The sequence below is a fragment of the Rhinoderma darwinii genome, chromosome 6, assembly GCF_050947455.1.
Source record: "Rhinoderma darwinii isolate aRhiDar2 chromosome 6, aRhiDar2.hap1, whole genome shotgun sequence".
NCBI classification, from domain to species: domain Eukaryota; kingdom Metazoa; phylum Chordata; class Amphibia; order Anura; family Rhinodermatidae; genus Rhinoderma; species Rhinoderma darwinii.
Window position 1 is genome coordinate 130,053,364 of NC_134692.1, and position 25,650 is coordinate 130,079,013.

Consider the following 25,650-nt stretch of genomic DNA (forward strand, 5'->3'; position numbering starts at 1 on the left):
ACCGGTTGAGTAGCACAGTGGGTCAATAACCCGCTGGTCATTACATTCCCTCTCTCAAACAGACAAGGCTTTAAAAAGGCTTTAAAAACTGTGATTTCTGATAGGGAAAAATTAAGAAATTAAACTTTTTGCTAATATAGCAATGTGGAGAATGGTAACTTTTAGGATAATAGCAGTTAACCATTTATTGATTCTGCTGTGTCAGTTAACAGACAGGGATTACATGTGTTAACATAACCTTATTTTTGCTTCATTATGTAAACATGCACCATTGTATACACCGTGTTCCAAATTATTATGCACATTGGATTTAAGTGTCATAAACATTTAATTATTAGTTTTTCAATGAAACTCATGGATGGTATTGTGTCTTAGGGCTCTTTGGATCATTGTAATCCATCTCAGACACCTGTGATAACTAGTTTGCCAGGTGTGCCCAATCAAAGGAAAACTACTTAAAGAGGCTCTGTCACCAGATTTTGCATCCCCTATCTGCTATTGCAGCAGATCGGCGCTGCAATGTAGATTACAGTAACATTTTTATTTTTAAAAAACGAGCATTTTTGGCCACGTTATGGCCATTTTTGTATTTATGCAAATGAGGCTTGCAAAAGTACAACTGGGCGTGTTGAAAAGTAAAAGTACAACTGGGCGTGTATTATGTGCGTACATCGGGCGTGTTTACTACTTTTACTAGCTGGGCGTTCTGATGAGAAGTATCATCCACTTCTCTTCACAACGCCCAGCTTCTGGCAGTGCAGATCTGTGACGTCACTCACAGGTCCTGCATCGTGTCGGCCACATCGGCACCAGAGGCTACAGTTGATTCTGCAGCAGCATCAGCGTTTGCAGGTAAGTAGCTACATCGATTTACCTGCAAACGCCGATGCTGCTGCAGAATCATCTGTAGCCTCTGGTGCCGATGTGTCCTCGCTCGTCCGACACGATGCAGGACCTGGGGCAGGAAGTGAGTGACGTCACAGCGTGATCTCTCGAGAAAACGGCTGTGTCTGCACTGCCAGAAGCTGGGCGTTCTGAAGAGAAGTGGATGATACTTCTCATCAGAACGCCCAGCTAGTAAAAGTAGTAAACACGCCCCGATGTACGCACATAATACACGCCCAGTTGTACTTTTACTTTTCAACACGCCCACTTGTACTTTAGCAAGCCTCATTTGCATAAATACAAAAATGGTCATAACTTGGCCAAAAATGCTCGTTTTTTAAAAATAAAAACGTTACTGTAATCTACATTGCAGCGCCGATCTGCTGCAATAGCAGATAGGGGTTGCAAAATCTGGTGACAGAGCCTCTTTAAAGGGAATGTGACGCTAGAAAACATTTTTTTTTTTTTTTTAGTTAAACAATTAGTGTATAGGTGATTAAACATTGTTCTCATTTTTTTGATTTTTTTCACGAGTCAGGAAATATTATAAATTAGATTCTAATTTATAATATTTCCCAGTGCTGGTCACTAGATGGAGCAATTCCCAAAATTGCAGCATTGCATGTTGTAAAGCAACCACATTGCTTTATGCTGCAAAATTTGAGAAAACTCACTCGCTCTAGTGAGCTCACAGAATCACCCCTCCTTTATCCTGGCTAGTGCCGGGAGAAACTAGGGGATTGAACGGTCAAACCTCCTACACTGTGTGTCGCCATTTTTTGAGCTAACACACAGTGTAGTAGGTTTACATACACTAGTAAACACACAGTAAAACACTTACATACACAGAAATAACTTACCTGCTCCAGTCGCCGCCGCTCCCTCCGGTCCGTCCGCTCCGTCTGCTACCGCCGCGACCGGAAGTAGTAATCTTACTGTCCGGCCGCGACTTCCGGTCTACAGGAAAATGGCGCCGGACAGCGCACAGTTCAACTTGGACTGTGTGGGAGCGGCACATGCGCCGTTCCCACACAGACGGCGTACAGCATAGTGGATGGAACGGGCCCCGTTCGCATTCACTATGGGACTGTAGCTGCCGTATTCCATGTCTGTATGGTTCGTTAATCGACACATACAGAAATGGAAAAAAAATGGCAGCCCCCATAGGGAAGAAAAAGTTCAAAAATAAAAAAAAGTAAAACACACAAATAAATATAAAAGTTTTTAATAAAACACTAAAATCAAACTGATGTAAAAAAATTTTTTGCCGTGACACTGTTCCTTTAAGAAGGACGTTCCACATTATTAAGCAGGCCACAGGTTTCAAGCAATATGGGAAAGAAAAAGGATCTCTCTGCTGCCGAAAAGCGTGAAATAGTGCAATACCTTGGACAAGGTATGAAAACATTGGATATTTCAAGAAAACGTAGGCGTGATCATCGTACTGTGAAAAGATTTGTGGCTGATTCAGAGCACAGACGGGTTCGTTCAGAGAAAGGCATAATGAGGAAGGTTTCTGCCAGTCAAATTAATAGGATTAGGAGAGCAGCTGCTAAAATGCCATTGCAAAGTAGCAAACAGGTATTTGAAGCCGCTGGTGCCTCTGGAGTTCCGCGAACCTCAAGGTGTAGGATCCTCCAGAGGTTTGCAAGTGTGCATAAAACTATTATTCGGCCACCCCTAAACAATGGTCACAAGCAGAAACGGTTGCAGTGGGCTCAGAAATACATGAAGACTAATTTTCAAACCGTGTTGTTTACTGATGAGTGCCGTGCAACCCTGGATGGTCCAGATGGATGGAGTAGTGGATGGTTGGTGAATGGCCACCATGTCCCAACAAGGCTGCGACGTCAGCAAGGAGGTTGCGGAGTCATGTTTTGGGCTGGAATCATGGTGAGAGAGCTGGTAGGCCCCTTTAGGGTCCCTGACGGTGTGAAAATTACCTCTGCAAAGTACGTAGAGTTTATGACTGACCACTTTCTTCCGTGGTACAAAAAGAAGAACCATGCCTTCCGTAGCAAAATTATCTTCATGCATGACAATGCACCATCTCATGCTGCAAAGAATACCTCTGTGTCATTGGCTGCTATGGGCATAAAAGGAGAGAAACTCATGGTGTGGCCCCCATGTTCCCCTGACCTCAACCCTATTGAGAACCTTTGGAGCATCCTCAAGCAAGATATCTATGAGGGTGGGAGGCTGTTCACATCAAAACAGAAGCTCTGGGAGGCTATTCTGACATCCTGCAAAGATATTCAAGCAGAAACTGTCCAAATACTCACAAATTCAATGGATGCAAGAATTGTGAAGGTGATATCAAAGAAGGGGTCCTATGTTACCATGTCACTTGGCCTGTTAAGTTTTTTTTGATTGAAAGAGCTTTTGATTTCTGTAAATATGACCTCCTGATGCTGCAAATTCAACAAATTAACATTTTAGTTCTCTTTACAACCTTTAAAATGTTTTGATCTCTGTTGTGCATAATAATTTGAAACAGTGAATTTTGAGTTTTTTACTTCTAAAAAAAAATCTGTTATCATTAGGAGATTTGTTCAATAAAATTTGCATTATACTCCAATGGTTGATGGCTTGAAGATTATACTGACTGTCATTTGCATCGACTATTTAGGAAAATCAGTGAAAAATAACATTTGCATAATAATTTGGAACACGGTGTATGATAAACCACCTTATCTGGACCCCATTGTATATGATACCACATTGTGTAATGTAAACATATTCTATTGTATGCTAATTCTCTTGGTGCACATGTTACACATACGTCATATCGGCTATATAAACTGCTGAAATTAACCCCTTGACGAACCAGGAGACACCGGTACGTCATGGTGTGTGTGTGGGGGTGATGTTCGGAGCGCGCTCCATATGCTCCGGGTGTCGGCTGTGTTTTACAGCCAACACCCAGGACTAACAGCCAGGAGCAGCAATTGCGCTGTTCCTAGCTGTTTAACCCCTCGAATGCTGCAATCAATCGCGACCGCAGCATCTGAGGCATTGAAAAGAGGGGGGCGGCCCCCTCCGACAGCTCATCGCCCCCTCGCAGCGAGATCAATGGGTGATGATGGTTGTTATGGCAGCCCAGGGGCCTAATGAAGGCCCCCAGGCCTGCCTTCATTCTGCCTTTGTTAAGCCCTGCCTGTGGCAGGGCTTAACAGATGCCTGTAAAAATGACGATATACTGCAATACATTAGTATTCCAGTATATTGTAACAGCGATCTAACGATCGGTGGTTCAAGTCCCCTAGAGGGACTAATAAAATGTGTAAAAAGAAGTGATATAAAGTTTTTAGTAGTGCAAAAAAACCAAAAATTTAAAATAAAAACCCTTTTCCCATTTTTCCTCTAAAGTAATATAAAAAAATAAAAAAAGTAAACAAAATTGGTATTGCTGTTGTTGTTTTTACCACACGGTGAAAGACGTAAAAACGGAACCCAAAAAATAATGAAGGATTCACAGTTTTTTCCAATTTCAGCCCGCAAATAATTTTTTTCAGCTTCCGAGTACATTATATGGTACTTTAAATGCTACCAATAGAAACCACAACACCTCCCGTAAAATATAAGCCCTCACAACACTCTATTGATGGAAAAAATAAAAACGTTATGGCTCTTGGAAGGCGGGAAGTGAAAAATGAAAATGAAAAATAAAAAAAATGGTTAATAATGATGTCAGTTCTGAATAGCAATTCAGGGCTCTGTGTACACTATAGACCTTCTTTAACCTAAAGAAGCCGTATCCATGTAATATTCTAATGGAGATTGAGAAAGTTTTTACACTGCCGAAACTATTTCCATGGGAAAATGCACCCCCTCAGGGATATGCAACATGTTGTGTGTGAACCTGATCTTACCACAAATGCCTATACAGTTCTCGCGATGAGGTTTGCAAGATGCAGGGGAGTAACACACGATTGCAGGATCAGACTACACGCGGAGGTTGTTTGTAGTCAGGGAAGATGGAGCAACATCTGCATCACCCTGGTGCCTACAGGTCTGCATAGGAGCTGTATACACCAAATAGAAGATTTTTAATGTAGATGATTTGCAAAGTTGAGAAAAAATAAGGTTTCAAAGGTGCATACATGGGACAATTTGACCCCGATCAATATATTTTCGGGGATGCTGGAGATTACTAGTGGTGAAAAAAATTGTGCCATTGTCTGTGGCAACCTGTATGATGTCGGTAGCCTAAAATAATAAAGAATCTGGTTTCTAGGGGCAACATCACAATGTTTTTACCTGATACATTATCCCTAGACTTGTAGATCATTATCCCCTGTTCTCTCTTTCTTCCCGTAAATAAATCTTTGTCAAAACCTTCCTCCGCCAGGTGAAGAGGAACTATGAGAGCGTCACACAGCACATTACTCACTACGGGGGATTAATCTCCATCCTTCACCACGAGATTCATCAGTTGAAGAGTAGCATTAAAGAACATGAGCGAGAGCTGAAAGAACTGAAAGATATGGGACTAAAAATCCGGAATAGACGAGGTATTCTTATATCAGAGTTTTTCCGGCTGTATGGGTTGTATTTTATACAATGGGCTTCATAATTATCATTATATTGTGTGTTGTCTGCACAGGGTCCAAGCGCAAAATGACCTTAAAGGGTTGTCCGCTTTGGACAATTACTTTTTTGTTAGAAAGTTCCCCCAACAATAAGCTGATCACCCCTAGCGATCAGCTGTAATTTGCAGGCAGAACCCGACAGCATGTATTAAATTTTCCTTGAGCGCCACCACAGGTGAAATTAAGAATTACACTGTTTCCTTTGAAATCAATGCATGGACATGCTGGGTCCAAAAGAGATGCTCTTTGTAGCCACTCTTCCCTCTGGCTAATAAATGAGGGTCCTTAAAGGTGGACTCCCCTTTGTTAACTCACAATTCCCTAACTTGATAATAGGTTTTCTAAACCACACAACCCCTATGCGCTGGTTTTAATATAGTAGGTGACAGTGCCAACCTGCCAATTTATTATTTTACATCTCCATGGCATGATTATTATATGATAGAAAAAGACTACATACTGTGTTGCCATTGTTCTAGTAATTTTACGGCTATTTATATGCAATCAATGAAGGTGTTATCACCTTATTACACTCCTCAACATTGAAATGGCAACACCAAGAAGGAAAAGTTTTGGAAATCACAGGATCGATAGACATGTTAATGATATGCAAATGATAAAAAAAATGGAAACAAAATATTCCAAACATTTAGATTTATTCAGTATCGAGTATGAGCGCCACTCGCAGACATACACGCACTTACACGCCTTGGCATGCTATCAATGAGGTTATTAATGGTTGTCTGAGGAAAGTTATGCCACGCTAAATGCACTTGGGCCCGAAAATTATAAAGATTGGCTGCTGGCAGCTCCCTTTGCAATTGCCGACCAATGACGTCCCAGATGTGCTCGATGGGAGACAAGTCCTGTGACGCTGCAGGCCATGGTAGCACGTTCTGGGCCACGCAGGCTACTCACAGTAGCACAAGCAACATGCGGCCTGGCGCTGACCTGTTGAAAAATGGCTTCTGGGACTCTTTGGAGAAATGTCCAAATTACTGGTTCCACAACTAAATCAATGTAACGCCGAGCTGTTAGTGTATATGACTAGAGGGGTCTGGCTACCAAACATTATGCCACCCCATACCATAGTCCCGAGAGTTGGACCGGTGTGACGTTCCCTTGTGAAGGCCTTTTCAAGGCATTGGCCACGAGTTCTCCAGACTATCGGACATTAGACATACTACACACAAGCCCTATACAGTATGACACAGGCAAAGGGTTGGGCAAAGAAGAAAGCTATGTTAGAGCCAAAAACATAAAAAGGTCAATGGTCCAAATCCAGATACATAGGAAATTGTAATATTTTAATACTTTGTTCCACAGGGGATGGGAATCAGAACGATCTTTCCGATCAAGAGCATATCAATTTGGAAGAGCAGGTCATCAACACCTTTCAGGAGCATATGAGAGTGAGACGCGGCCTCCTGCAGCTGAACAATGCTCATATGGAGATGCGTATTGATGTCATCAGACATCTGGCTACAATCGCTGAGTGAGTAGGAGTCTGCTTTAGTGTGGATTATGTTTTACTATGGAAAAAAGAAGACTAATCCAGCTCTTCAACCGTTACAACTTCTTTTGTTCACAGTCCATTCAAACATGTTGCGTTTTAAACCCACTTGTTCTTAATCATAGCATACGGCGTCATTCCAGCCGAGAACATGAATTAGAAAGAAAGTCTGGCTTAAAGAATACCGGTCACCTCTCCTGACGTGTCTGTTTTAGTAAATACTTGTATTCCCATGAAATAAGAATTCTGGAGAGTTTTTTTCTTAGAACTTTGCGTTGTGCCGTTCCTAGAAATGTATGAATAAATTGCTAACTGGGCGTTACCACTCTCCTTGTCAATGGCGTATGTCCCCTACACAGTCTCATTCTGTCAGTACTGATTGGACAGTGTCAGTCTGTGTAGGGACACACCCCCAGTTGGTAACACCCAGTTGTCAATTTATTCATAAACAAAGGAATGGCACAACGCAAAGGTCTAGGAAAAGATGCTTTAGAATTGTTATTTTATGGGAATACAAGTATTTATTAAAGCAAACATGTCAAGAGAACCAACATGTCCTCCTTAAAGTCACATAAAACATGTATATATAGTATATATATATATATATATATATATATATATATATATATATATATATTACTTCTACATTTGAGACTATTAGGTTGCCTTGTTTCCAGAGTATTTAGATGGTTTCCCTATTGAGTACATGTTGTATCCATTGTCCATCCCTCTTATGTTTGTACACTCTTTCCATACTAAACAATGAAAACTGATGATATCATAATTATAATTGTGATTCCTCCTCGTGCTGTTGTGTTTGGGCATTATTATGGTACAAAATCCACAGACCTGAAATAGGGGTCAATAATTAGGGGCAAAGAAAAAGGATATATTCGGGCAGCAGGAAAACCCCCCACAAGGCATACCATTACCAAACCAATTATTTGGTTTGGCATGTCTTGGGACGCAATAGAACTTGTCCCACCGCTGAAGTTTTTCACTCTTCCATTTCCAATAGCACTGATTATAAATGGAAGATTTTGTCTAATCTGTTTGGTTCCCTTTGAAACTCAGGTGGGAATCCAAGGATGTTTTATGTGCAAGGTTTTAACCTCATCTCATCGCCTAGATTATGGGAGGCGAATACAACAAGAAGTGAAAATAGAATTAACTTGATGGATTTATATCTTATTTCAACCCCAATAAGTATGTGTGTAACGTTATTTATTCCAGCCGTGCGGGCGCTGGTCCAAATATATACACAGAGGGGTTTATTGAATTTGAACAGTTTACTCATCTACTATTAAGTCAAGTTTAAAGTCTAGTTTGACCTCATCAGACATCTTGTCCCCGTTTCTTTTTCGATGCAGCTGGGAGCAGGAGATAGCTCGGTGCTCCACGCGACCGAGAAAAGATAAGGTCACTGAGGACATAGTGATAGATGCAGAGGACGAAGAGGATGAAGAAGAGGCAGATGTGGTTGAGCCTACTGAAGTCAGGATGGCCAGAGAAGAAATTAATATTCTTCTTGCTGAGCAGAAGAAAACTGCCTCTATGATGGTATAGATGATGTTGATGATGTATCTAGATTCAACCAACATATGTAAAAATTTGGGCCAAAGCTGTTCTTAAATTGGGGGAAATGCCCCATAGAACCAAGGATGGGTTGAGTTATGACCTGGGGGGGGGGGGGGTGGCCTACTAGGTCTCCTCTGTCTAAGGATGCATCACGTCTACTATGTGATCAGCAGGAGCACTCACCAAGCTTTTACCGCCGATGTGGACCTGGGGTGACTAGAGTTTAGTAGTTGGGGTCCCAGTAGAGCAAGTTTTGAGCAATTTCAAGTACATTTAAAAAGTGGACAAGATTTTGGTATCTGTTATATGTCTACAAGCATGATATGTGAATCTGGCCTAACTGTTTATAAATGAATATTGGAATTATAGTGGGTTTTATCCTGAATTGGCATCAAGCACCAGGCTCCAGTGGTTTGGTATGGGCTACTTAGTTGAAAATGATGATGCCGACTCAGGTGCATGCTGCCCAGAGAATGTCATAACCATATGTGATATGATGTCTGAACATTTCTATTAGTACTTTCAACTCAAGTGGTGGTGGACCTCAAATGCCAAAACTCCTAGAAGGGCTGTACATATACGAGAGATGACCTTATCAAAATAGGACTCTTTGCTTGTGTTGGTCTTTGCCACCGCCATACACCTCCATCTCTTGCCGGGAGAGCCCAATACTTGTTCATCTCTCCCTGTTGGAGAGAAGGGTGGTATGACCTTCAGCCTAATCTATTCCTCCTTTGCTTATGAAGACCCATGGTTTCCATCTCCAATGAGGAAGGGGGATGGAGAAACCCTAGATTGGGTCCTCAGTTATGTCACATCTTCTTCCTTACCCCACAGACAGAACTGGAAGAACAGTGGTCAAGAGCTAAAATGAAAACGTCTCAGCTGGAGAAGATGATCCCAGAGCAGCTCAGAGGTGACCAGCGGGAGGTCTTTAGTTTGCTGCACAAACTTCATGAGCTGCAGGTCTGGAATACAGAACTACGGGCAAAGGGTGCCTGCAAGGACAATAGTCTTCTGTACCAGAAAGACTTTGTGATCCTGAGCTATCAGCAGTACAGGTCCTTATGTGAAAAAATCATCCATCTGCAAAAGGCACTAATAGAAGGTAACAACTAATGACCACAAGGGGCGAGAGGAAGGGCGAGCTAATGCTGATCATACATAGCTCTATATAATGGCAAAAATCAGGCCGTGTAACACATGCTGTCAAAATGTCACACAATGAACACAATCTTATTTAGGGATCATTTACCCCCCATAAACATGCACGCTGGGCTCGTCCGGTCATGCATGTTTATTCTATGGAGGAGGGGGAGACAAGCCGCTGTCAGAACCTTCTTGCAGCAGCTTATCTTATGGAAGAACAAAGAATTGGGTATGGTGAAATCCAGCACGCCCATTACTCATACCCTTGGAGTGTGACCTTGAGGCCCACAGGAAAGGGGTATTTGGATTCTTGCAGTCATACCTGAGTTTTTGTTTTTTTCATTAATAAAAATGTGTATCAGTGTGTTTTGTGCAACTTTCTAAATACTTTTTATTAAAAATTATTTGTACTTTTTGAGATACAGCTGCTTTGTATCCTGTATACAGAGCAACTGTATCGTGCACTAAGACCTGAATCCGTCAGATCAGCGGGGCTGACGGCTTCAGTGTCAGCGTATCCACCTGTTATCGATCACATCTAAGTTATCAACTTAGATGTGATTGGTAACAGTACGATTTCAAAAGTGTACATAGCCTTAAAGTTTTCAGTGGTGTTTTATTTGGGTAATACAATCTTGTGTGTTTCCTTATTTCCAGATGTTATCATTTGTAAACCTTTGATCTGTTACTTTTGTAGATGATAAAGTTCATGGTCCAGAATTGCTGGAAAAGTTACATCGGTCATACTCAAAGGAGATGGAGAATGGAACGTTAAGCCGTCTAGAACAGCTACACTCTCTGTTATCAGGCAGACTTAAAGTATATCATGATACATTAACATATATAATGTTATTATTCTTACTTGTGTATATTAGGACACTGCTGTGGGTGGTATCTACTGTGTATTGCCCCTTTTAGGGCGCCTGAACTTCCATTCCGGGCCAGCACCAGGTGTATGTGAACCGTTCGATGATAGTCACAATGGGTCCCCTGTTTACCTTACCCTCAACTTGACAGGCGTAGAGCATTTTTACCTAGATTATCGCGGGCCCCTGAGGCCAGTGGGTCCTTGCCTCAATCATCTGACTCATCTATTAGCTCACCTAATATTAGCCGAAATATGTTTTGTTTTGTTTTTTTCTGGTATAGACAACATTTCTGCTTCCCCAATATTTTTTTGTCAATTGTGTGTTTTTTATTTTTTTATTTTGGTGTTAACATTTTTCAGGACGATGCTGTGCAAAATGGGATTGAGCCAGAAAATTGTGGGGGTTCACTCCTGCACCTGGATATAGAACAGCTTGAAAAAGCAGTAAGTGATAGGAAGACGAGTGGTGTTTACCGCACAAGGTGCAACCTGTCTCCTTATACCACGGACTCAGACAGGTATTACTACTTATCTTGTACAATAATCTGTATGAATAGTACTAATATAACTAAAGTATAGTACTAATGTTCCAGTCACTCAGCTGACAAACATATGAATTTTAATCTCACTTCTATCCAGATTTTCATGGACTTTGCTTTATAGAATGTGACTAGTAAGAAGATGCACGAAGACAATAGGATGGGCCTGTAGATTGATTTCACCATTGTGGAGTAGTGTCGGATTTGGGTTCCTTGGGCCCACCAGAGGAAATTATTCTGAGTGCCATCCTCCATCTATACAAAACATGTCCAATGGTTTATATGTGAATCCCAACATAAGAAATAGACCCTAGTGGCAAGTGATGGACTCCAATGGTGTTGTCTTCTTCTGGATCTTTGGGCCTACTACTGCACTGAGCCTGTGCCCACCGGAGGATCCTCTGGTTGTCCTGTATGTCCTTGTTGGAGAAGCTGCATCTGGGGTTTCCTTCTCTTGGTTGCTGTTGCTACTCCTTATCTAGGACCCCTCAGTACTGTAGACCTGTAATGTAGACCTGTCATCCTATCTCTCCCCCAGAGATATATATTGAGATGTCACTGCTGATGGCTAGACAAGGGTAGGTTGGGTAGGTCCCTTGCAAAAATTACAGGAGCTGCTGGAGGGTCTTCAGGCGAAGTTTTAACACCCACCCGATCTGCTTAGATAGAACATTATAGGGAACGACTTTCACTGCTCCTACACCTTCGTCCTCCTCCCTCTTTCCCTAATTCCAGTATGCCTCTCCAACATCCCTGCCTGTGGAATAGAATAGGTTCTTTGATGAATCTCCTCTTATATATTTGTAAATTCTTTAATATATATATATATAGTCCATCATCCATATACTATATAAGCCTTAACGTTCACTTCTCAGATGATACAATTACAAAAGTCTTCTCCATTTGTGGTCTTTTTCTTTTTTATATGGCAAACAAATGCAGAGTTTATGTCTGTTTTATATAAAACTAAAACATTAACGTGTCGATATTTTCACTCCAGTGACTGTAGGACTTCAAAATCTACTCCTGGATTAAAGCCCACAAGACAGATTTCCTCCTTGAGCCTTAAACCTTTTCACCATTTGAGGACCCCGACACATCCGGTCAGTTATGAGGTTGTTTGTCTTTGATACCAAAGTTAGACCTCTATCGTACTATTTAAAGTTAGATTATAGGGATGGAAAATGGGGCATTAACCCCTGGGGCATCCACCAACGTCATAAAATGTTCAGTCAGCCTGTTCCCTGTGTCGTGCGCTTCATGGCCTTAAGGAGCTTTTTTTAAACATCCAGCCTTCTCTCCGTGTAAAGAACTTGAAAATGCGTCTTGGTGGCCCTAGAAGGGTCATCTCACAACACCAGCATTGTCTTTAGCGCACTGTGTGGATCAGGATCGACATCCATATCCCGGCTATCTCTATTCACATCAATTAGGATGGGCAGACATTTGGACTGTATGGTGGCATTATTTGAGCTCTGTATGGTGATATTGCTTGGACACTGTTTCCACTGTTATTTGAGCACTGTATGGCGGTATTATTTGGGCAATGTATGGCATTGCAGCACTGAAGATCATGATACCCTTCTTTAGAAACAGGAAGAGTTGGGCAGGTCAACAAGCCATGTATCTTATAATCCAACAATTGGGAGGAAAGGGGCCCATTTATGTACATTTGTTATGGGGCCCTATTCCTCCCGATTGTTACTCCCATGGACACTTCAGGCCATTTTACATATGAATGCTCAATCCCGATCATTGCCCTGTGTAAACAAGGCAACGATCAGCCAATGAATGAGCAAACACTTGTTCATCGGCTGATCGTATAGTTTATGCAGCAACAAATATTATCGTTGTCGGGAGCACATGTGTATGCAGGGAGATGCGCTGCCGACATGATAGAAATGTATGGGGACAAACGATCGTAGTAACTATCGCTCGCCCCCATACATAACCAATCATTGCTCCTTGTGAAAGAAGCAAACGAGCGCCGATCAACGAACTGCCTCGTTAACCGGCACTCGTTTTCACGCCCCATATCAAGCCACGTAACAGGACACTAACATCGATATGGGTTTTCTGTAAGTGTCCATGGAAGCAACATATATTCATTAAAGCTGCATTATCATTACAAGATGCCATTAGAATAAAAATTTTCGACCAGAGATCTGTTAACGGGTTTCACAGAAGGTATTTGTGGAGTAAAAATAACAAAACAAACACAAGCAAATTATCCTAACCAAAAAATTGCAATTATTCTTTAATAGTCTACATAGTATAAAACTGGGCACAGTCCTGCAAATGTTGGTGTTGAGAATGTATTATCAGTATCACTTAGAAATGCTTAATTCAGTTCATGGAATGATCATCTATCATATTGTCTTTCTATTAGACAGTGTATTATCCCTCTAAAGAAGGCACGCCGACCATGGAGTTTCCAAATTCCTTTGATACTGATCGGAGACGGTCGCTATCAGTCCTTCCGCTCAGCCCTGAAGCCCTGGAAGAGATTGCTGCTGGAACCAAAAGCATTTCTCTGGTTGCGGTCAAAAGACGTTCAAAAGTTGTCAGCAACGAGTCTTCATTTTTCTTAAAGAAAGAGAATGGCCTCCCTTTATTGCATGCACGAGACACCCCAAGGATCATACTTCATCCACCTGTAAGAAAAGCTGTGAGCACTGAAAGTCTTGCAGTAATAGCTCCAAAGAACGATGAGGACACCGAGATTCTCACCTCAGCCGGTGGCAAGAAACTCCATATCCAAAAAAGCTTCTGGGGAAAAAGGTCACGCTCATTTGAAGCTGCCTCTTCACAGGTAACTACGCTATTACTTCACACTGTATACTCTTTCTCCCCCGCCATAAACTCACCGTGTGGCTCTCACTGGGAAGAAGATCTTGAAAGTGGCTTAGTAATGGAGGTTGGAGAGGGTGGGATTCCTCAAGATCTGGGCTCAGGTAGAGGCCACGCACTGAATCCCTTGTGCTCTATTGTTTATCCTTTACCAACTCAATTTTGGGAGGGGTAGAGACTTTCAAGAAATCATTGAATTAGGTTTATTTCACTAGGCAGCACTTGAGGTGTATGACTTAGGGCTCTTGCCCACCACCAAGTGCCACTCGGGCTGTTTTTCACGGCATCCGAGTGTCACAGGATATTTTTCCCGGAGCCATTCACTTCAGTGGTTGAATCAGGTCCCCGACTCTCCGATCTGTGGAATGATAGAACATATCCTATCTTTCCACGGATCACGGATGGGACTCGAGCAGCACAAACGGTTGTGTGCAAGAGCCCTTGGGCTGGGTTCACACATGCGTCGGGGGTTTCCATTGCTCTGCTCTGTCAGAACAAAGGAAAACCAGAAGCAACGGTTCTGTTGCACCTCGGAAACCACCGGCGACTGACGGAACCCATTGACTTTAATGAGTTACGTCAGGGTGTCTGTGATTTTACCGGAAACAATAGCGCAGCATGCTGCGCTATTATTTACAGTAATCTTGGCCGGATCTGCAACGAAGGCTCCTAACGCAGATGTGAACAAGACCTTATTTATCCCGCCAGCCTCCAAAGGGATTACCATGCTCATTTGACCAAATGTACATGCTAATAGGGGGGGGGGGGGGGGGTCAGGGCCGGTTTAAAGCTTTAGTTGGACAACCGATTCTGCTCATACAAAATCGAAAGTTTAAAGATCTTATTGTATAAGGGATTTTAGGAGCCATTTAGTAATTCAGTGATTCTATATTTCGGTTTTTCGTTTCTTTTCTATCCTCGTTTAACCAATTTTAAAGTAATAATAACACTGGGTAAAAAACAAATTAATACCCCCATTAGAAAAATATATTTCAATTACAGATCAGTACAGAATTTCAGTGAAAGTCTCAATTGGTGCATTCCATGACAGATATATTAAAGAGCAGTTTCCAGGAGATAACAAGAATCCTAAGGTGGAGGCAAGAAAGACATCATTGCACCGTAGCTGCTTCCTTCTAAGGATCGATGAGGATCTAATGATCTGACATTGATGGCTCATCTAATCGATATGCTATATAGATAATATTGCTTTAATGTACACCGATCAGCCATAACATTAAAACCACCTGCCTAATATTGTGTAAGTCTCCTTCATGGCGCCAAAATAGCTCTAACCAGTTGAGACATGGACACCTCAAGACCTCTGAATGTGTCCTGTGGTATCTGGCACCAAGATTTTAGCAGCAGATCCTTTAAGTCCTGTAAGTTGTGAGTTGAGCCTCCATGGATCGGACTTGTTTTTCCAGCACATCCCACAGGTGCTCGATCGGATTGAGATCTGGGGAATTAGGAGACCAAGTCATCACCTTGAACTCTTTGTAATGTTCCTCAAACTATTCCTGAATCATCCTGCTGACAGGGGCCAATTCTATTAGGGATGCCATGAAGGGTTGTACTAGGTCTGTTGCAATGTTTAGGTAGGTGGTACGTGTCACATCCACATGGACCCAAGGTTTCCAAGCAGAATATTTCCCCCAACCAGCTTGTCTTCTTCCCATAGTGCATCCTGGTGCCATCTCTTCACCAGGTAAGTGACGCACACACACCCGGCCGTCCACATGATGTAAAAGAAAATGTGATTTATCAGAACAGGCACCTTCTTACATTGCTCCCATGCTCTGCGCCCATTGTAGGCTCTTTTGGCGGTAGACAGGGGCCAGCATGGGCACTGACCTGTCTGCGGCCACGTAGCCCCAAACACAGCATACTGCGATGCTCTGCTTGTTCTGATACCTTTCTATCACCAGCAGTAACTTTTTTTGCAATTTGTGCTACAGTAGCTCTTCTGTGGGATCGGACCAGATGGACTAGCCTTTACTCCTTACACATCAGTGAGCCTTGTGTGCCTCTGACCCTGTCACCAGTCGTCACCGGTAGTCCTTCTTTGGAGCACAGTTGATAGATACTAACCACTACATACCGGGAACACTCCACAAGACCGACCATTTAGGAGATGCTCTGACCTAGTCATCTAGCCATCATCATTTGGCCCTTGTCATAGTCGCTCAGATCCTTATGCATGCCCATTTTTCCTGCTTCCAACACATCAACTTGCTGTTCACTTGCTTCCAAATATATCCCACCGTTCCTTGACAGGCGACATTGTTATTCACTTAATTTGCCGGTGGTTGTAATGTTATGGCTGATCTGTGTATGTTTCTATGGGTTGTATAACTCTCTATAGAATTTAGCGTTGTGTACTTCTACAATGATGAGGGTGGTATGCATGATTTCAATCTGTTAGCCTTGTAATATTAGTAGGTTGTACTGAACATGAATTAGGTTGGTACCAATGCAAATTATCCCAACCCCCGTGGTTCTATTGGACTGAGCTTAGATCACTATAGGGTTCTATGGTTTTACATTTATTCTCCATAAAGTGTATTGTGCTATATCTAATCATCTGAGTGATTTTCTTTCCTGGCACATGTGAGGTATGAGGTCCTTGGTGTCACCTTTATATTATGCCAAAATATCACCCATTGTTCTGCACGTAGATATATTTTCGGTAACTCTTATTTGTTGCAAAGCATATACCAGGACATTGAAGTTATTTGGAAGTCATGCAAAGGTTTGCATGTGGTAGGGCATTGCCATCTTAGCAGGTTGCCCTATTCTTTCTAGATTAGAGAAGCCTGTCCAAAACTATAAGTAGTCTATGGAAGAGTTTGTATGTGTTCTCTAACTATACATTAGATGGTAGATATGTTGAAGAAGGTAATATCCAGCACTCAGTCCGATAAAATCCAAATGTTAATTCATAACGTTAAAACAAAGTAAAAACATTCCTAGGAAGGACGCTTACGCGTTTCGAACCGTAAAGGTGTAAGCTTCATGTTTTCAATGTATAATTTAGTTTAGCACATAAGGGGTTACTGTCCTGGAGTAAATCACATGGGATGCTTCCCACCTGATTCAATTTTGAATCCAAAGCTGTGGGAAGTCAGCTATGACTAAGAACCTTTATGGTCCGAAACGCGTAAGCGTCCTTCCCGGGAATGTTTTTACTTTGTTTTAAAGTTATGAACTAAAGTTTGGATTGGATCGTACCGAGTGCTGGACATTACCTTCTTAAACATATCTACTATTTGTATCTGTTCCCGACGCAGAATTGTCTATGTCTACAAGCACAAACAAAATTGCAGCTTGGTGTCAGAAACATCTGAGGTGCATGGTGAGCGGACCAATGTTTTCTTCTATATTTTTCAATACATTAGATGCTGACTCTTCTCTAATTGACACCCATTAATAGGGCCTCATGCACATGGCAGAGCTGTAATACGGAGCTGTAGGCATTCTGTGTGCCGCATATAGTATGGGCCCATAGATGTCTATGGCTGTTACATTACGGTTTCATACCACTTGGAACTTGTACGGAGCAGTAATACAGTCCTGTGCATGAGACCTAGGTCCTTAGGATTTGTTTGGCTGACAGGTTTGGCTGTTTGTTGTATGGGCCCCTTTAGAGTTCAGGATTATAATTTTCCAGCTTCAAACAACTTCTGACATGCGATAGAGTCATCGAAGAGAGTCCATGCGTTTTGACCCTTACAGGCCAACAGTCTGTGACCTGTCCTTGTCTCTTATGACTGAGGTTGAGATAAGCCAATGGGAGCCAAACAGGCTCTATTCCATTGCCCTCTTGTTCTGCTGATTGGTGGGGGTCTTGGAGATGGGACCCCCACAAATCATACATTGATGGCTTATCCTAAGGATAGATCATCAATGTAGTATCCTGGAAAAGGTGGCACAACCCTGGTCATATCCTGTGGAACATGGCACAACCCTTTTGTGCCTTGCACATGGTAGCAACAATGCATGACATGGGGTTACCAAGCAATAGTCCAGGGTGACCCTCCTGTGAATCCACATTTGTTTGTTTTTTACTTCTAAAGAATATATACTTTCTTTCCTCAGTTGAGACCGGTAAAGCCTCACAATATACACAGGGTAAATCCTGATAGGAGTCAACGGACATCACCTCATTTTGGATTTACAACCAGACCAACACGCATTGCCTCTACAGACAAGATCGTGTTGAATTCTAAGACGTATGTGAGATCGACACGAAAGAAGAGTATTCCTGACAACGGCCCACCAGCTTCCATGATGCAAGTGAACTGTGATCAACATATCGGTATGTTCATTTCTTCCAGTTTATGCTTACGCACATAATAAACTGTACATACCGGTGGAATAGCTAAGGGGGTTGCAATTTCAATCAGGTCTCAACGCCTTGGAGACCCATCGTCCATCTAGTCACATGTTCACCTCTGTTATATATAGCTGGCTATACTCAGTGTGGTGCCTCTACAACACGTAAGATCAGGGAATGGGATAACAAATAGTTCTCAGTCCAAATTCTGCTATGGTGCCCCATGTGGTGCCAACCATCAGCAGTTTGACGTGAGTCTAGCAAATAGTAAGGGTCAATTTTTTTTACTGGGACTATGCCAAAGAAACATTAGCACTTTATTTTCACACACAATTTCGATGCTCCTGGAGTGCCCCCTCAGCTACAATACCGTGGTCAGTCAGGCTTTTCTCAGACCACCCAAAGAGGCGTAATTGGAAGCTCCTGGGACCGAATGCAAAATCTGTAACTGGGCTCCCCCCCCCCCCCCCAATTTACCATGTGCCATTTTTAATCTTGGTGTCTTCTTATGTGGTAGAGGGGCTTTTGGGCCCCCTCAGACACCATGGCCTTGCTGCGATCTCTGCACCACCTAAATCTGCGCACCACTGGCATAGCATTGGTACAATTTATCCATTTTCTATAAAGGGAACAGTGTGGAATTAAACTGTAAAAATAAGGTTAGACCGATGGGCCAAATTTTTTACAAGGCACAAGAGGCCGTTTGTGTACACAAAGGTCATGGTAGGGGCCTAAGGAATCTTTACACGCCTGAGGTAGATTTCTAAACGTATTGAACCAATACCTGGAAATATGATTAATTTATCTTCTCAGGGGTAAAGGAGAGCCCTCTTCAGGTTCTTCAGATCAACCGGACACCTCCCAGTATGATCCAGCAGATCAATGCAGGACCAGACAAAGGTCAAATTCTACACAAGAGAGTCAAAGGTCAGCCATGAAATCTGTTATCCTTGAGTACATACTCCCTGCTTGACGTTATTTACTTCTATGCTGTAATGATGGCGTCTTATCTATAGAACTAATGATTGACTGCTTGGCAGAGAGCAGGATTGTTTCAAGAAAGTAAGGCTATGTTCACACGGGGTATTTTGCCGAGTTTTTTGACGCGGAAACCGCGTCGCAAAACTCGGCAGAAACGGCCCGAGAACGCCTCCCATTGATTTCAATGGGAGGCGTCGTCGTCTTTTTCCCGCGAGGCAGTAAAACTGCCTCGCGGGAAAAAGAAGCGACATGCCCTATCTTCGGGCGCTTCCGCCTCCGACCTCCCATTGACTTCAATGGGAGGCAGGAGAAAGCGTATTTCTCGCTGTTTTATGCCCGCGGCGCTCAATGGCCGCGGGCGAAAAACGGCGCGATAATTGCCGCGAAAATCGGCGTGCAGGGAGAGGAATATCTGCCTCAAAGTTCCAAACGGAATTTTGAGGCAGATATTCCTCCCCCAAAATACTCCGTGTGAACATAGCCTTAGATTCCTTTTATGCCGGCCAATTTGGGCCGTAAAAACGAGCGCCGATCAATGAGACAGCTCGTTGATAGGCGCTCGTTTGCTCGTGAGTAATGTATAGGGATGAGCGACTGTTACTACGATCGTTTGTCCCCAAACATGTCTATCATTTTACACAGGGAGATGCGCTGCCGACAACGATAATATTTTGTGCTGCATAAACGATACAATCGGCCGATGAACAAGCGTTTGCCCGATCATTGGCCCGTGTAAAAGGGCCTTTACATAGAGAAGACTGGCAATTACTTTAAAGGGATGCCAATCTCTAGGATCAATACTTGGTGACCCCGTTCTATGGTAAATTATTAAAGACTTTTTACTCCTTAATTAAAACTCGCAAGGTTTATTTTCAGTAATTACTTAGTTTAGTGGCAGCTTCTCCATGGATTGTCGCTAAGCTTGTCCTCACCCAACTAGTTATGTAGCAATATGGGGTGAATCTCTAGGCATTATTAGTAGTTCAAGAGCCCCGGAGTCATGTGTTAAATAATTGCAAGTATTGTAACCATGCAGACACGTTTATTTTTTTTAATTATTTTTTTTAATTATTTTTTTTTGGTTTCAAAATTTTTATTTTTATTTTCCAACATAAGATACATACATTATTGTTACACAAAAATGCATTTCAATAACACATTTCATAAATTTTATATTTAATACCCCTTACCCATCCCCATCCCTTCACTCCCACGAATGAAGATACAGGGTGGTGAAGGGAGAGCAGAGAAAAAAAATTATTTAATAAAAACAAATTCTATAATATCTCTCATTTTTATCTAGAGGGTATAAAATATTTGTATTATGTGTATTTTATTCTTGCGCTTCAAGCCAGGTTCCCCATACTCTATTAAATCCCATCAATTTTTGATTTCTCATAGCCCAATTTTGTTCCTGCTGTATGTTTACCTTTATTAATTGTTTCCAGGTGCCAACACTTGGGCCCACTTCTGAAATCCATTGTTTCAAGATACATTTCCTGGCCATAAATAATAGGAAGTTTATTGGTCTCCCCTATTGGTTCCTATTCTCATATTTCCAACATCCTCCAGAATACACATCCATGGACTTATTTCCAACTTTATCTTATAAACCTTATTTATATTTATTGCTACATCCCTCCAAAACTTGTCTGTCTGTCTATCTATCTATCTATCTATCTATCTATCTATCTATCTATCTATCTATCTATCTATCTATCTATCTATCTATCTATCTATCTATCTGTCTGTCTGTCTGTCTGTCTGTCTGTCTGTCTGTCTGTCTATCTATCTATCTATCTATCTATCTATCTATCTATCTATCTATCTATCTATCTATCTATCTATCTATCTATCTATCTATCTCTCTCTCTCTATCTATCTCTATCTCTATCTCTCTCTATCTCTCTCTATCTCTCTCTATCTCTCTCTCTATCTCTCTCTCTATCTCTCTCTATCTCTCTCTCTATCTCTCTCTCTCTCTCTATCTCTCTCTATCTCTATCTCTCTCTCTCTCTCTCTATCTCTCTCTATCTCTCTCTATCTCTCTCTCTCTCTCTCTATCTCTCTCTCTCTCTATCTCTCTCTCTATCTCTCTCTCTATCTCTCTCTCTATCTCTCTCTCTATCTCTCTCTCTATCGGGGGGGGGGGGGGGGGGGGGGATGCAGAAGGATAAACTAATTTCCCCTACAGTGGTCACCACAGGGGAGATGTAGTATTACATAGCCCCCAACTGAATGGGCAACCCTATAATACATGGCTGGGTTTAGCCCCCCTATGAGGGTCAGCCGTCTGTTCTGGCTCATAGGTAGGGGTCCAAAATGACGGACTGACCCTTTGATGTCCCTACGCCCTCATTTAAACCATTGTTGTATTCTACCTTGATCCCACTACATAGTCCTTGCAAAGGTGAAGTCTTGGAGAAGGATAGCCGCAAGGGTATATACTGAGGCTGTTGCTATTCATCTGGTGTATGCCCTTGCTAATTCCTATTGGATTTTGGGTTCGTTGTTTTCAAAACTTGTTGTACAGAGCAGCCGGAGCAGAGCGTTTGGTCTCCATATATAATTCTCCTGTCAGTTTTCTAATAGATCTGTGACGTCTTTCAACATAAGAACCACAGAACAGAACAATTGGGATTATTGAGGCGATTAATATTTTATTATAGTGGTAAAACAAGAGCTATCGCTAGGGTTATTCTGAATAGAGGTTCACATATGTTTCCAGTGTCCAGTGGATTATACGCCTTTTACCTCAGTAACTAAAGAGTTTCCAAAATACCTTGCATTGTACTATTGTTAACATTATGTAACGCATAGACGTAGTGGAAAAAGAAGCCTTGATACAATGAAACATCCGTGAGGCCTGACTCATTAAAGTTTAATAGAAGGATTAAAGATGGAGACATTGGATGTGGCAAAGATAACTCATCCGACGGAGCATGCCCCATTTTTTTTTAATGTCCTCCTACAATTCCGTACACTGGAAAACAGTTTTTGTCTTATCTCAGCCCTATTTATCCTGAGAGTCCTGGTTCATGAACAGAATTCCAGATTGAAAGTGAACACTGACACTCCCACACAGAGCAATGCAAGATTGGGAGTTAGAAGTGGAGTACCTATCATATAAGCGGGGCCAGTAACTTCTAAGGGGACCATCGTGGAATGGAGCCCACCACTGACTTGTGTCCTGTTTGTCATGACACGGTCATAGCGGCTACCACAGAGAGGGGCTCACTGCATACATATTTATACCGCTCCCCGAGTTCAATACTATGTATAAATCCATATGGAGTTAGCTCCCCCTAGTGATCGCTGCATGCATCCAGAATTATATAATTTATCAACTCAGAACTCCCTTCCACGTGATTACATGCCTCCCAACCATCCCGGATCCAGCAGGAAAGTATCGTTTCTGGGCGATGTCCGCTGTCCCAGGAGGCCAGCAGCATGTCCCAGTTTCAACTGTTGCTGCGTCCTCGGAACGCAGATATAGTTAAATTAAATGGTGGCGCAGGGAGGTGTCAGCTCCATGCTCCACCGTTCACTATGTCACGTCTGCCGTAAGTGGCTTGGCACAGACAAGTGCAGTAATGTCATTGTGCCTGTCTGAGCCAAGCCACACACAGCAGAGACCGGGGAAGACTTCCAGAGGGATCGCCTCCATTTGTCGTGGGAACAGGGCTAGGTGAGTATTTATTTTATCATTTTTAGGAAGCACTATGGGGGCATTATACTTTGTGTGGAGGGCAATATGGGGGCATAATACTGTGTGGGGAGACACTATGGGGCATTACATTGTGTGGGGCACTATGGGGGCATGACTGTGTGGGGAGGCACTATGGGGGCATTATACTGTGTGCTGGACACTATTGGGGCATTACATTGTCTGGGGAGGCTTTATGGGGGCATTATACTGTGTGCGGGACACTATGGGGGCATTACACTGTGTGGGGAGGCTTTATGGGGGCATTATACTATGTGGCAGGAACTATCGAAAATTGTACTGTGGGGAGGCACACTGTGGGCATTATACTGAGATGGGGACACTATGGGGGCATTACACTGTTTGTGGAGGCTTTATATGGGCATTGTACAGTGTCTGGGACACTATGGGGCATTACACTGTGTGGGGAGGCTTTATGTGGCGGGAACTCTCGGATAATTGTACTGTAGGGAGGCACTATGGGGGCATTATACTGTATGATAAGTACTGTGGGGGCATTATACTGTGTGGGAGGCTCTATGGGGCATTGCACTGTGGGGGGCACTAAGGGCATTATACTGTGGGGAGGCACTATGGGGGCATTATACTGTGGGGAGGCACTGTGGGGGCATTATACTGTGGGGAGGCACTATGGGGGCATTATACTGTGGGGAGGCACTATGAGGGCATTATACTGTGGGGAGGCACTGTGGGGGCATTATACTGTGGGGAGGCACTATGAGGGCATTATACTGTGGGGAGGCACTATGAGGGCATTATACTGTGGGGAGGCACTGTAGGGGCATTATACTGTGGGGAGGCACTATGGGGGCATTATACTGTGGGGAGGCACTATGAGGGCATTATACTGTGGGGAGGCACTGTGGGGGCATTATAATGTGGGGAGGCACTATGGGGGCATTATACTGTGGGGAGGCACTATGGGGGCATTATACTGTGGGGAGGCACTGTGGGGGCATTATACTGTGGGGAGGCACTATGGGGGCATTATACTGTGGGGAGGCACTGTGGGGGCATTATACTGTGGGGAGGCACTGTGGGGGCATTATACTGTGGGGATGCACTGTGGGGGAATTATACTGTGTGAGGGCACTATGATGGTAGGATACTGTATCGGGGCACACTGGGGGCATGATACTGTGTGGAGCCACAAAGAAAACAGGGTGGGAATTGGGCGGGGTTAAAGGCGTAGCTCAACTGTAAAAATGTTTTACTGTGACGAGATTAGAGCGCCGCATGAGTTGTCCCTCTTTTTGATCGTTGAAAGTTAGGAGGTATGATATTATAAAATATATCCTATGTGATTAATCTTGGACCTAAAGTGGACATAAATGTGGTGGACATTAACTTTAATAAAAGTGCAATACATTGGCCGGAGCTCTAAGTTGGGATTGGGCCCTCTCTGAGTTTTAATATGGCGCCCCATGATTTCTGTGTACCCCATGGGAAGGAGTTTAGGTGGTGTAAGTGTGTAGATCCATCTGCTGCGTAGGGTCTGTAAAGCTGGGTAAGAAGCCCTTATGGGCATTATAATGAATGACATTAGTGGTTGTCACCTAGAATCTGTTACCTACGTAGAAGAGCAAGATTACTCGAAATTGGTTCAAAGAATATGAACAGACCACAGAAGATAAACAATTAGGGGAGTTATTTTCGGGTAAAGCCCTTTTATATAGTCTGTAGTATGACTGACATTATACCTATTCTATTTTTTTTATGTCATTTCGTAGGTCCAGGAGAAGTCACAGCCCGCAAAAGCAGATCAGCATTTCCTGCAAATCCCAGCCACACTTCCATAGGGGGTAAAAACCCATCAAGACCTGAGAACAGGAGAAAATGACCTAAAACATGACAATAAACTGTGATTTGTGCATAACTGAAATCTCTTATAGACTCTGAGATGTATTTATTGTATATGATGTGCCCACTGACTAGTTATCATTTTTTTTATACAGCCCCCCATATTTACACACAAGTACTTATTAACAGATAAGTATTATACCTTTTCTCGTGTTCTAGAAAACAGACCCACTTTTCATATGTAGGGCTATTCTTCATTATCCACAGGCGTAATATTGTTTTACGAGCGGCATAAAAGGATCTCATCATTCCCACTTTTCTATAGAAACTATATCTAGAGATTAACCCCCTCCCAAGATGAAGAAAATCGGATCAATCATAAGCTGGCATTAAAAAATATCATTACTCTTGTTCAACATCTCAGACGAGTAAATTCCAAGTTTAGGATAATTCGGGCCGCGAAACGGAAACGGACGTGTGCATGATATATATATGTATAGAAGAACCAGGGTATAGAGAGCCTTATGTATTAAAAAATACTGAGACAAGAAAGGGAGACCATAAGAACGTACTTTTCAAGGACTCCCTCCATACCATCTCTCTCTCTCTCTCTATATATCTATAGGGGCCACAGACTTTTTGCCATTTTTCTTATGCAGACGTCAAATCATTAGACTTTGCCCTGTGCCCTTGTAGATCTTTGATATTTCATGTTTAAACAGCCCGTGCACAAATATTACTGATAAGTTCCCAAAGTCCTTAAAATCTGGCCTTACTCTTAAAGTGTAACTAAACGTTCAGCAAACTTCTGATTTGTCATAGTGGCATGTCA

The 25,650-nt window shown here is 42.5% G+C and overlaps 1 protein-coding gene across 2 annotated transcripts in view; it reads left to right on the forward strand.

Moving 5' to 3' along the window:
- Positions 1-24,900, forward strand: part of LOC142656484 (kinesin-like protein KIF19) — a 45,707-nt gene extending 20,807 nt beyond the window's left edge. Inside the window, exons 11-22 of one of the 2 annotated variants that reach the window (XR_012849690.1) lie at positions 5,237-5,399; positions 6,804-6,972; positions 8,361-8,550; positions 9,406-9,676; positions 10,415-10,536; positions 10,946-11,103; positions 12,125-12,227; positions 13,514-13,936; positions 18,073-18,292; positions 19,124-19,237; positions 19,934-20,111; positions 24,749-24,900. Coding sequence is in view for 1 of the 2 variants with exons in the window: in XM_075831422.1 (XP_075687537.1) it covers positions 5,237-5,399; positions 6,804-6,972; positions 8,361-8,550; positions 9,406-9,676; positions 10,415-10,536; positions 10,946-11,103; positions 12,125-12,227; positions 13,514-13,936; positions 18,073-18,292; positions 19,124-19,237; positions 24,749-24,858 (2,043 nt within the window). In the remaining variant the exon portion in view is untranslated. The remainder of the gene's footprint in view (positions 1-5,236; positions 5,400-6,803; positions 6,973-8,360; positions 8,551-9,405; positions 9,677-10,414; positions 10,537-10,945; positions 11,104-12,124; positions 12,228-13,513; positions 13,937-18,072; positions 18,293-19,123; positions 19,238-19,933; positions 20,112-24,748) is intronic. The other variant, XM_075831422.1, reaches the window with a different exon arrangement.
- Positions 24,901-25,650: the final 750 nt, after the last annotated feature.